This window comes from Pteronotus mesoamericanus, unplaced genomic scaffold (assembly GCF_021234165.1).
Source record: "Pteronotus mesoamericanus isolate MK-2021 breed Mesoamerican mustached bat unplaced genomic scaffold, CSHL_Meso_final contig_347, whole genome shotgun sequence".
Taxonomy (NCBI): Eukaryota; Metazoa; Chordata; class Mammalia; order Chiroptera; family Mormoopidae; genus Pteronotus; species Pteronotus mesoamericanus.
The window spans coordinates 8330426-8342729 of record NW_026555137.1 but is presented as its reverse complement, the minus strand read 5'-3'; the positions used below and the strand labels follow the sequence as shown (position 1 = coordinate 8342729).

General features: G+C 45.9%; 1 protein-coding gene across 2 annotated transcripts in view; it reads left to right on the top strand.

Annotated features, from left to right (window-relative positions):
• The window catches only part of EPRS1 (glutamyl-prolyl-tRNA synthetase 1), a 44445-nt gene that overhangs the window by 10938 nt on the left and 21203 nt on the right, over positions 1-12304 (top strand). The window contains exons 9-16 of one of the 2 annotated variants that reach the window (XM_054576600.1): positions 658-829; positions 2144-2377; positions 3025-3109; positions 3519-3578; positions 3869-3889; positions 9260-9370; positions 10668-10804; positions 11510-11717. In XM_054576600.1, coding sequence (XP_054432575.1) covers positions 658-829; positions 2144-2377; positions 3025-3109; positions 3519-3578; positions 3869-3889; positions 9260-9370; positions 10668-10804; positions 11510-11717 — 1028 coding nt within the window. The remainder of the gene's footprint in view (positions 1-657; positions 830-2143; positions 2378-3024; positions 3110-3518; positions 3579-3868; positions 3890-9259; positions 9371-10667; positions 10805-11509; positions 11718-12304) is intronic. The other variant, XM_054576601.1, reaches the window with a different exon arrangement.

Below are 12304 nucleotides of genomic sequence, written 5' to 3'. Positions count from 1 at the left end.
AATGTTCTGACGTAGTAGGACCCCAGTCCCTTGGGATGCGATGTTCTTTATCTGGGATTAAATTTGTGTTGCCATCTGCTTTCCATCCTCTCTCGTTCCTCGGACACAAGTATGTCCTCCTTCCCGCCGGAATGGAAGCAGGGGGTTTTGGGGGCCCTGGGGCCCAGGCTCTCAGCCAGAGCCGTGTTCTCCAGACGGGCACGGGCTGCAGCGCCTACGCCTGTGGGCCCCGTGGCCGGGCCGGGCCGCGCCGCCCCCAAGCCCGGTGGCCGAGGAGCCGGGTGCTGCCGCCCTGCGGGATGGTGGGCGGCTGTGGGGGGCCGGCCAGCTGGGCCGCGATGGCAGACGGGAGCTCGGATGAGTGAAGCCTTCAGGCCTCGCTCAGCCTTCCCCAGTATTGTGTGTAGACTTGACTTCTGCCAGCACCTTTGCGGAGCGCAATTCCTAAGTGTTTCATGAGACTTCTGTCTAAAAACCAGGCATTTACTCTTGGTATCAGACACTGGAACTGTTCCAGTGCTTATAAACTAGTGGAATGTGCTTCTAATGTAAAACCAGAACATGAACACTTATATCGCATTACAGGGCTATTAAAATAATTTGAATTCAACCCATTAGTAATACGTTGGATAAACTAATATAACCATCATTTTATAGCTGTTGAGAAGAATCTGCAAATGTGGGAAGAAATGAAAAAAGGGAGCCAGTTTGGTCAGTCCTGTTGTTTGCGAGCAAAAATTGACATGAGCAGTAACAACGGGTGCCTGAGGGACCCGACACTGTACCGCTGCAAAATCCAACCGCACCCACGGACTGGAAGCAGATACAAGTAAGGCCGCCTCTCTCACTGCGCTTGGCAGCCCCCCGGGCTCTGCTCCGGGGCGGCCCGTTCATTGTGGGTGAACTGGCCTTCGTGAAGCAGGCAGCCTCCCGGGCAGTTCCGCGCCTGGCAGTTAAGGTTATACTGCATTATTCCTAAGGTCAATTAGAAATTGCTCCTTTATGTATTGATTAAGTATACTATGGTGTGTATCTTTAGATGAAGATATTTGTCTTCCTGTTACATACTTTGATTCTGCTAGGCACAACTAATTCATAAATGTGATAGAATTGAAAATTTAGAGAAATAGGAACAGTACAAGAAAGGGCCATGTGTTTGTTCTAGTTTTGATTGGTTTCCTGTGTGCGTTTACAAGGTAATAGATTTTTTTCTTTAAATGGTCCGTCCTTCAGTAATTCACTTTATATAAAGTAACCATAAAATGTGTTTTCTTATACTTTGAATAAACCTACTGCATACACATACTGAGTTACAACTCCTGAAGAGATTGGTGAATGTAATGATTACCTGATTAGCCAATGTGACTTTCTTTAAACTTGAGGGCGCTGATGTATCTATAGGCAAACACTTAATGTGTGTGGTTACATATGTATACTTATATGTCCTTCATTCTTAACAGGATGATTGCTCCTTGTTTTACTAACCAAATACTCTGAATACATTTGGAAAAGTGAATTTCCATCCCCATTTTCAATATCAAATAATTGCAAAGCCTAATGCAGTAGCCTCTCAATGAAATTGTATCTTAAAAATTAGAAGTCATAATGCAGTAGTTTTTATTTTTAATTTAAATTAAAACTGCTTATGGGTTGTTTACTTTTTTTTTTATAGCAGAAGTTGTTTTGGGAGTATTCTGTCTTATGTGGAATTTTTTTTAACCTAATATCTGCTCATGTATGTGCTTGAATGCAGTTAATTACAAAAGTAATTTGATTAACTTGAGTGTGGGATTAATTAAGATACTGAAAAGCTCAAGTCCCTCAAAGTCATTACATATATTGCTCTTGTCAGGATATACACTGGTCATGACAGAAATGTGGTCCTCGAGTTGGCGGTGCCAACGCTCAGTTGTCTATTAAATTGCAGCTTTGTTTTTTTGTTTCAATAGTGCCTGGGCAACTGATTCATTGTCCTTAAAGTCTGGTAATGTTTTGATATACTTTGATTATTATGAGTTCTAAAACACATTGGTCTTTAAGAATTTCCTAACTAGTAAAGAATGATAATTTAAGTTAGTATTGATGCATATGATGCCTAATCTAGGATGGAAAGGGTCACATGCTTCGTGTGGATTTTTTCCAGCGTTTACCCGACATACGATTTTGCCTGCCCCATCGTGGACAGCATCGAAGGCGTCACGCACGCCCTGAGGACCACGGAATACCACGACAGAGACGAGCAGTTCTACTGGATCATTGAAGCTTTAGGCATAAGGAAGCCGTATATTTGGGAATATAGTCGGCTAAATCTCAACAACACAGTGCTGTCCAAAAGAAAACTCACCTGGTTCGTAAACGAAGGACTGGTAGATGGATGGTACGTTTCCTGTGGCCTGGAATTGAGAGGAAGTGAGGGCGTGGTCTACCAGTGACTTAAACTGCTCTGAGGGGTGGGGAGGGTCGGGGGGAGGAGGTGGCATGGTGGGCCTGTAGGGTTCCTGGTCCTTGTTTCTATTTGTCCCAGGGTATCAGTCCCCTTCCCCTTTGTTTCAACACTGCAAACATGCAGCGCATCGTGGGCTGTGGCGTGTGGGAGTGAAAGGGCGTTTGTGAGGGTATGTCCCTGCGCAAATCCCGTTTACTAGAAAAGTACTCGTGCATTCTGGTCCTCACGTGGCCGGCCTCATGGCCAAATGTAGAATTGGGGACCTTGAATGTTTGCTAAATGAAAGGCAACTCACGTTGTAGTGCCTGGATTTTCTGTATTTGAAGACGTCGCCCCGTGTCTTTCCTGAAACGTGCTCTCGGTGTTTCTGGTAGTGCGTTGATTTCACTGAGCACCATTTGACTTGTAAGCAGTTTTCTTCTCCCATGAACTTGGGCTCTGTGGTGCTGTGATCTGCCCAATCATTACCACCAGCTCTTAGTCCACATATTGCAAACTGATATTTTACAAGTAATTTACACTCTCTGCGCCTGCACATTAAAGAGACCGTGGTATTTAACAACGCCCCTGCTTCCCAGGGATGACCCACGGTTCCCCACGGTCCGTGGTGTGCTGAGAAGAGGGATGACTGTCGAGGGGCTGAAGCAGTTCATTGCTGCTCAGGTGAGTGAGGGGTGCTTTTCCCCATTCTCCGTGTCCGTGTCCAAGTGTCTCTTAATATCCCCTTTGTCTGCATTATTTCTACTGTCTTTCTCTTCCTTCTTTGTTCTTTATAATGCAAGGGCAGAATGGTTTTTAAAAAGAGCCTGTTTAGCACTGTTTATAGTAACGGAGAACTGAGAGTGTCTCGGCCCGAAGCGCAGGTCGGACTGCGGCAGCTGTCGCGCTTTTAGCCGGGGCTGCGTGTGACACTCGCCTCGAAGCGAGTGAGGGAACCAGAGTCGCTTGTGTGGAGTGAGTTTATATTCCAACGGATAATTATTGGGCTTGTTTTTCTAATGTGTAGCTTAAGTTAAAATATTCTAATTAATACTTTTTGTCCTTTAAAGTCATTTTATTATTGTTTTCCTAGGGTTCCTCACGTTCGGTTGTGAACATGGAATGGGACAAAATTTGGGCATTTAACAAGAAGGTACATGTTTTGACTCTTAATCCTCTTTTTTCATGCCTAATTCCTACATGTAGATTTCATTAGTGTGCTCCTGGTAGAGGAAATTTTGGAAAGAATGTTATCATTTTGCAGACTTTCAGGAAAATGGAATGTTTTCCTTTTTTAAACATATAAAGAGCATTAAGCCTATTCACTCTACCAAACGAGTAACAATGATTCACAAAAGCAAACTTGGAGTTATGGGGAACAGTAACAGTTTTTTTCCTTCAATCTTTTCTGAACACTCTGCATTTCATTTTTCTGCTTTCAAGCTGCGAGCTCTCTGTAAGAAGGTATTGCTTGATGCTTTTGTTTGCCTTACTTAGCACATAGCTTCTAGCATATTACCTGCTATGACCTGAGCTGTCGTACAGCTTTGAAGCACAATCACATTTCTGCAAAAGACTGACTCCTGAAACAAACCCACTGAAAGTGCACTAGTCCTGGTTGTAAAAAGCATCCTCTGGTTTTCTCAGTGGCGGAGGGAAGGTTTGGCCGGTGCCATCCTGCTGTTCCCTGGGTGCTGAGAGAACCAAGGTTTAAAGCTGCGTACTCCACTGAGTTGTATTAAAGGTTCATGAACCATGATTCCTGTGTCTTACTGAATCTAGTTTTTTAAAAAGTGTTTCTTAAAGGAACGTCTAATGGCATTGTTAACATGACCGATTGGAAGCAGCGGAAGCAAGTGCTTAGACACTATAATAAGGCAAATCCTTCCTGTGCCATGTTTGAAACTCGGGTTCCTGTGATTGTGTTCCGTGAACTCTTTTTTTGTTTTGCTGCTTGATCGTGCTGATGCCTTTGCCTCAAGAAGTAGTTGCTTGTCTTGCATGTGTCCTGAATTTATTTTATTGTCTTTTGTGTTTAGTGAGTTTTTTGATATTTACAGGGGTTATTAATTGGTTTTTTCTGTTGCTGCACTTACTAATAATAAATACAGGTATCATTTACAGGCAAAGTTAACACTGGTGTACTTTTTATTAATAACCCAAAATGTAAAGGTTTTAAGTTGTAATAAAGTTACAGATGTGAACTACATTTCGGTATAGCCAGGTAGTTCTGATGAACAGCATATTCCCCTATCCTCTTTCCTTCCATTTTCTCACCCTAGGTAAATAACTTTCAGCTTTTTTAGATAATTCTCTTAGTATCTGTTGCCCATTTCTCTAAGTGATGTGTGTGGCTACTCCCTGGTTTTCAGTTGAGGCAGTATCAGTTGACTTCCCACAGAGGAATATGAGGTCTCTCAACTTTTTCTCACAACTCCTTGGTTTTCTTGCAGTTGATCGTTTGGGTCCCTTCCCCGATCCGTGTTTGTTCAGTTTTCTAATTCCATCCGTAACTCAGCAGAGATTGTCCTAACTTTCCTACCAGAGGGCTGTTCACGTGCCTCAGGTGCTCCTTCAGTTCCGCCCTGGAGCTGTCTGTGCTGCTGTGACTGGCCTGGACTGGCGGCCACCCCACTTCGTCGTTTCTCTGGGGCGCCCTTTGCTGCAGGGCTGGGGCGGCTCGTTTGGGCCGAGGCGCTTCCTCCTGTTACCGCCTCTGGCTTGGCCGGCCGCGTCCTCCGGGCGTGCCCTGGTGGCGGAGGTCCGGGGCCTTGTGCAGGACCTGCTTTTCACTTGAGGTTGCCTGGCGACGTGCCACGCTGCGGGTCTGTTTCCATCTGTGTCACGGGGAGAACGTGGGGCTTCCGGTCTGTGAACTTGTCCCTAGAGTTCTGGGAAATTTTCTTTCTCTTGTTTAACTTTTTTCTCTTCTGTGTGTTCTCCCTCCTCTTGGGAGCTCTTCCTGAGTAAGTACTGGGCCTCCTGGTCTCGGCCTCTCATTTTATTTTCTCTTTGAGTATTTTCTCTGGTAGATCTGCTCAACTACCTTTCTTTTGAGTTCTTCATTCATACTGTCGTATTTCCAAGAGTTCTCTTTTGTTCTCTGAATTTTAAAATTTAACTTTCTCTTCCTGTTTCATGGTCATAATATTCATTAATAGCATTTTTTTTCCTTCCAATGTTTCTTTTCTCCAGGTTGTTCATTTTGGTTTTCTTTGGTATTAAAGCCCTTGTTCAGGGGTCTGGTTAGCACAGGCTCTCTGCTCACGCCTCCCGTGGGCAACTAATGGAGGGATTGGAGCCCCAAAGAGGCAGCGCTGGGCTTGCCTGAGCCCCTCTGCAGCGTCGCCTGGCCCAGCCAGTCCTCTTAAAAATCTGTATGTCAGTCGCTGGCTGTCTGTCTGCTTCGATGGGGCCGTTTCCCAGAGGCTTTTCTTTGAGTTCCCTGCCTGGAGGGTGATGGCCTGGCTGCCCAGGCCATGGGGCCCGACAGAGGTTGGGGGCCGAGGGCCTTTCCGTCTAGTGCCGGAGCCCCCGCGCCGGCCTGCCCGCCGTGGCTGGGCCTGCGTCCCCACACCCGCTTCTTCGCAGGCTGAACTTCAGTCTTTGGCGGAAGTAGGGGAGGGGCAGCACCTGGCTGTGCACAGCAGAGAGGGGTGTATGCAGCATAAAGATGCTTCTTGGTGTTGTTTAGCTTCCAGAATTCTGTTGCTGCTGTAACTCCTTCTCTTACTTTACTAATACTTGCGGATTTGTGCCTTTTAAACAAAACAAACACTTCGTGCCTTCTGAGTGGAGATGCGGAGGGAGTGAAGGTAGGGGAGCATTTTCCCATCTGCTTTGTTTATCCCTAAGTGGGTAGGATCTTACAGTCATTAAGCACCACCCTAAAAACAGCAGCAGTTATCAAGGATGTAAAGTACAGCGTAGGGAAAACAGTGAGATTGTAATAACCCTGTGGTGACTTGTCGGGGGAGCTCTTTGTAAATTACATAAATGTCAAATCACTGTGCTGTACACCAAAACTAATTAAAAGAATATTGAATGTCAGCTGTAAAAAACAGCACGATTTAAAATTTTGATTGGTAGTGAAAAAGAAGGCGTTCTGTTCCCGCGCCTCTTGTTTCCACTGCTGGCCTTCGTGACGGCTTCCGGCGTCCCGGGACTGTCCCCTTCCCGGTGGCCTTCTGTAGGGTTCATGTCACACCCAGTCTGCACTCACTGCTCTGTAACGTTGCAGCTCGCTCTGTCGCTCCTTCCAAGCTCTGCAGCTGAAGTGTAAGTGAGGCATCAGCGCACTGAGTTTAGCACCAGGACGTCGTGAAGCAAGCGCGAAGGGCAGAGCTAACCCACCACAGTAACTCAGCGTTTTCTAACGCAGCCTCTGCTAAAAGACACGGGCACGAGCCCCGGGCGAGCTGGAGCTCTCACGCGCTGCTGCGGAGGACGAGCTCTGTTTCCAGGCGCGTTCTGCCTGGCAGGGAAGAGGGAGGCGAGCGCGTGGAGGGCACGGTGAGACGCGGGGGCTCCTGATCTTAGCCCTCTCTGCAGAGGCTGTGCTCCTTGTTTTCTTAGGCTGGCTTTCCCGGAGACTAGTACGTAATTTTTCTGTGTCATAATTAAATAAAATTTCTACATAATTTCATTTTTAAAAAACCTACCTTGATACCAGGAGGAGATGCTCTGGTACCTTACTCTGCATTAGCCTCACTAGCTTTCTTGGTTTATGTAAATGTTAAGAGGTAAACTTTTCAGCGAAGGCAGAAGAGTCACAGCTTGAGGGTGTTCATTTCAAGAGCTGCTATTTGCCTCCATCAACCTTTATTTACTGCTTTCATTGAAACATGTTAGTATTTCAGGGGTATGATCATACAACATTTTTTTTCCAGCTCTCATCCCAGGCCCCTGGCCTCTGCCCTGAACTAATACATAAAGTATGGGGAGGCCTCTTGCCCCACCCCCCAAGTAAGAAGCATCTTCCTAAGTGAGGAGCTTTTGAGTAAACCCCAGAGGGTAAAAGTGTGGCTGTCGGGGGGGAGCGTGGGAGGGTCGCTTCAGTCGCGTCCTGCCTTTCCCTCCCATCTGCCACGGCAGCTCCTTGAAATCCTTAGGGCTCTTTGGAGTAATTTGAAAACTATGAATCCAGAGATTTTTAGAATTGGCTGAAAAAAACTTAAATCTTTTAATCCAGGGTTTCCCAAACTCATCTGATCCCAACCATCCTGTGGAATGCTTGTTAAAAATCAATTTCCACACTTTCCGGCTGTGTCCAGCCTTTTGGTGTCTCTGGGCCACGCTGGTAGAAGAAGACCTGTCTTGGGCCACAGATTAAATGCACTGCACCATGTAATCTCACACACACACACCCCTCGTAATGTTTTTAAGTAAGTTTACGATTTTGTGTCGGGCCGCGTTCATAGCCATCCTGGGAGGCACGTGGCCCGAGAGCCGCAGCTTGGGCGCTCCTGCCATAATCCTTCAGGCTTAAATGGCCTGAAATCTGTGCCAGCCAATGCCCTACGTGGTTATTAATAGGTAGGCTGAGAGGCAGTCTTCCAGTCTTTATCAGCTGAGGAAATGCAGCTGCAGGGAAGGGAAGTGAGTGTCTCAGGCTGGGCCGTCTAGTTTTAGTTTCCGTAAAGCAGTTCTACTGTCTTCAACACTGAACTGAGTGGTCACAAATTCAATCTTTGGTCATAAAAGAACCCTTAACTAGTACAAATGATCTTTAAGTTGCAAGGAAGACAGGGATGAAACAGTAAACTTAGCGAGGCTGGTGCTGATGTAGCGTGAAAAACAAACAGATGAGGAGGAGTGGACAAGGGTCAGTTAGCTAGCTTTTCATACCTTTATGAATGATTCTATGAGGGTGATTTCTTCTCCGAGTTTACTCAGAATTTCCACAGTGTTATTTTTTCCCAAAGGTGAAAAATACTCAAAGCAAGCAAAACACAAAAAACAAACCCAGAAACAATGGCAAAAGTACAAAACAAAACAAACACAGCCCGAGTTAATTAGCCATACTATTACCTGTGTCCATCTAATGGGAAAAAATAGCTTCTATTCCTTTACTTAGATTTGCTTCTCCCTATGTTTTCCTGGCCTGTGCTTTTTCGGTGTTCAGACACTGCTGTCGTGATTGGTCATCATGGGTAGTTGCCGGCAGAGTAGCCTAGAGCACAGTGAGGGGGGCGTGGCATCCCCTCACTGCGCAGGTGATTATTGATCACGTATATGCGCCAGGCCCTTGCTAGGTACTGGGCGCACAGTGGCCCCTGAATTTGGAGCATGTTGACAAGGAGAAATACTTTGTTTATGCCTTTAATCTACAGAATTGCCTTATTATAGTGACCTAATGCTCTTCTGCTCTTCATGGTGATGTGTTGCCTAAAAGCGGTGATGAAAAACTGCACTAAAACACATATCTGTATTCCTTAAAAATGGACTTTTCCAACAATACAAAACTGAGTATCACATTTACCTGTAGGATTACTATATAACCCCACAGGATTTGTCCTCACCGTCTAATCCCAGAGTTAAAAATTATTTCCTAAAATGCTCTGATATTATGCCTTCGCCTATTGGTTTCTTTTCACCTGTCAGTTCTTCCTCTTGGAAAGGAGCTTTTAGTCCCTTGTGTGGTCCTCAGTCACGATGGTTTCTCTCTTCTGTACTTGACAGTTGAAGGGCTGGAGAAGAGTTAGCAGATGAATGGAAAAAATTAGTAAATGCAGTAACAAAGAAAGCCAGTTAGTACTGCCATGCTATTATTTATTTTATTTATGAAATATAAAGGGTGTCTGGATGTTTTAACATGAGATGCATCCCTTGCAGGTTATCGACCCGGTGGCGCCAAGGTACATCGCGTTGCTGAAGAAAGAGGTGGTCCCGGTGAACATCCCAGAAGCCCGGGAGGAGAGGAGAGAAGTGGCCAAGCACCCGAAGGTTGCCTTGCAGGGGATAGGACAGTAGAGGAGCGCGTGCCTTGGTGGCCGCGGTGTGCCTTTGGGGTCATTTTCTGTCCAGTGTTATTGGTCAGGACTCGATACTAATCGGAGAAAATATTTTGTAGGTTTTTCCTAAAGAAATGCATTCTAGTAAAACCCGACGCCACGCAGAGCCACGCAGAGCCGTTGGAGTGGGCTCGGGCGCTGCGTGTTGTGAGGCGCTAGGCACCCTCCGAGCGGCGGCCTTCCGTGGTTGCCTTGCTGTGCGCAATGTTAGCTGTGTTTTAATTGTGAAGATTTGAGTTATGTTACGGGGAACGCTAATAACGTGGGGAGGTTGCTTTGACTTTGCCTTTGTCTTGCATCGGATTATTCAGCCCACTACAGTTAGCGTGAGTGTGATGTCTACTGAGTGTTTGAAAATGTCAGTAGTGAGAATAAAACCTTTTAATGGTGCTTATTAGTTAAAATGAGTGTGATCCCAGACAATATAAATGGAATTACTGCTCATTGTTGAACAAGAATTAGTTGACAGGGGAAAGCACTTTAAAGGGCGGCTGGGCTTCCTCCGTTCGCCCAGGGGAGTTTCCACCTCATCATTTCCCTCGTGGGGCCGCACGTCCGCCTGCCAGCCCTCAGCCCTGCACCCAGCGCGGCATCGGTCGCTGCGGGACAGTGATTTTTCTCCAGTGCCCCAGCCCAGCTCCTGAGCAGTTGCTCGACACATGCTGTCAAACGGCTGCTTCAGAGGATCCTCCTGTATTTTCTCTTTTACATTCTCTCAAACAAAAACTGAAATTTTACTAGTAGAGTATTCATGTTAGTCTCCGGATCTCTTTATCTTCTGTATGTAACATACACTGAAAAGGCAGAAAATTCATCTGTACATACGCAGTTCTTTCTGTCTTTAAAATTTTATCTTCTAAGACACGAAAGGCCCACAGTTTCCTGCTGAGGTACGGTGTCCGTCCTGTGGTCCTCAGCCACTGGCCAGGAACGGCTTGCTTTTCGCCTTTGCTGCGGCAGCAGTGAGATTCTGAGGGTGACAGAGCCGATTCTGGTGGGAGGGACTCTGAGCGACCAATGACACTGCCATAGCCCTGGGAACCGAATGGCGGAGGCGTGGCCTCGGGCAGACCACCCCCTGAACTCCGTTAGCATCGCTGGTCAGAGCTGGGAGCCCAGCTCACATGCGGCTTCTGTGGGTGAAAGCAGAACACGGGAGAGTGTGTGCATTTCCACAGCGGGTTCAAGAAGTCGCCATCGTAACCAGCACTCCCCTTCTGTCTCATCAGAACCCCGACGTCGGCCTGAAGCCCGTGTGGTACGGCCCCAGGGTTTTCATCGAAGGTGCTGACGCGGAGACGCTCTCAGAGGGTGAGACGGTGACATTTATAAATTGGGGCAACATCAGCATCACCAAAATACACAAGTAAGAACTTCTTGTTTGCTTTCAAATAAATATGGGAGGAAAGTATTTTATGTTTATTCACTTGTTAAAAATTACCGGGCTTCACGTATTCAGAGGGCTGACTAGCGAATCTGCCCAGGCACAAATGCTGCCGGTTCTGGGTGGTGAAGTTCTCCCATCTGCGCTCCCGTTTCCTGGTAGGGCATTGGCATAGCTTTTGCTCACAAGGCTGAAAATTCCTTCATCTGGACACACCTATGTAAAAAATAGGTCCGATGCTTCGGGTCCCTTTGTATCCTCTAATTCTCATAATACAGTTGCCTGGTGGAGGGATTCTTTGAACAGCATTTATATGTTTAACATTTTTTATCCTAAAATTGGCTTTGAAATTAATTGTTTAATGATGAAGATGAACTTTCCAGTGATTATAGTGCGCTGCATTTTAATTTGATTGGAAGACCACATAAATGGAACATACTGTACTAAGATTAATTTATGTGAACTCTGACATCTTAATTGTCCCGTTGTCTAGTGAATTATCAGGATCTTGATGACAGGGATCATATTTCATTCTTTTCTTCATTTAGGATGTGCCTGACACATACTAAAAATTCAAATGTTTGATTTGAAATTTTTGCAAAGAAAATTCCTTATCCATTTGTTGCACATAATGTTGTGGCAGTTAGAGTTTATTTTTTTCACCACATTTTTCAATCTTACACCTAGAGACGCAAAGGGAAAAATTGTATCTCTTGATGCAAAACTGAATTTGGAGAACAAAGACTACAAGAAGACCACGAAGATCACGTGGCTCGCGGAGACGGCCCGAGCCCTTCCCATCCCGGCGGTCTGCGTCACTTACGACCACTTGATCACAAAGCCCGTGCTGGGGAAGGACGAGGACTTCAAGCAGTATGTCAACCAGAACAGCAAGGTAACCTGAAAGAAACGGCACTTCATCTTTCCCTGTTACGGTAAACCTGTCTTCAGAGTTTTTAAAATCAGTTTTAAGGCCTCGGTTCCTCAAGTAAAATGGAAAAGATTTGTTAGAATTTTACTCAAATAAAAAGATGTGAAAGAGTAATGTTCCCGTCTCCCAGATGATAGAAAGTGAGGCACAGTGAGGGTCAGGAACTTGACCAAGGACAGGCAGCAAATGGCGGAGGCGGGTTTCAAACCCAGGCGCCAGGGCCCAGAGCCCTTCTGCCTACACACTCTGCCAGTGCGTCTCGGCCCCTGTGCGCCTCGTGCATCGTGCTTCACGTCTACGGTGGGAAGCTCGTTGGTATCTGCAGGGACACCACACAAGGTAGTGTCGAGGTTCCTGAAGCCGGTCAGTTTGTAAATGTTAACTTTAAAAATGACAACAGATGTAATTGTTACTCACTTTAATACTTCTCTGTTTTATTGTATGTACTTAAGTAATAAAGTGTTTAATGAATTTGTTTAAAAGAGGAGCATTCCAGCTACCAGAAAGACTGAAGCATTTTAGAGTCGTTTTCGGTGCTCTGATTTTGAGGA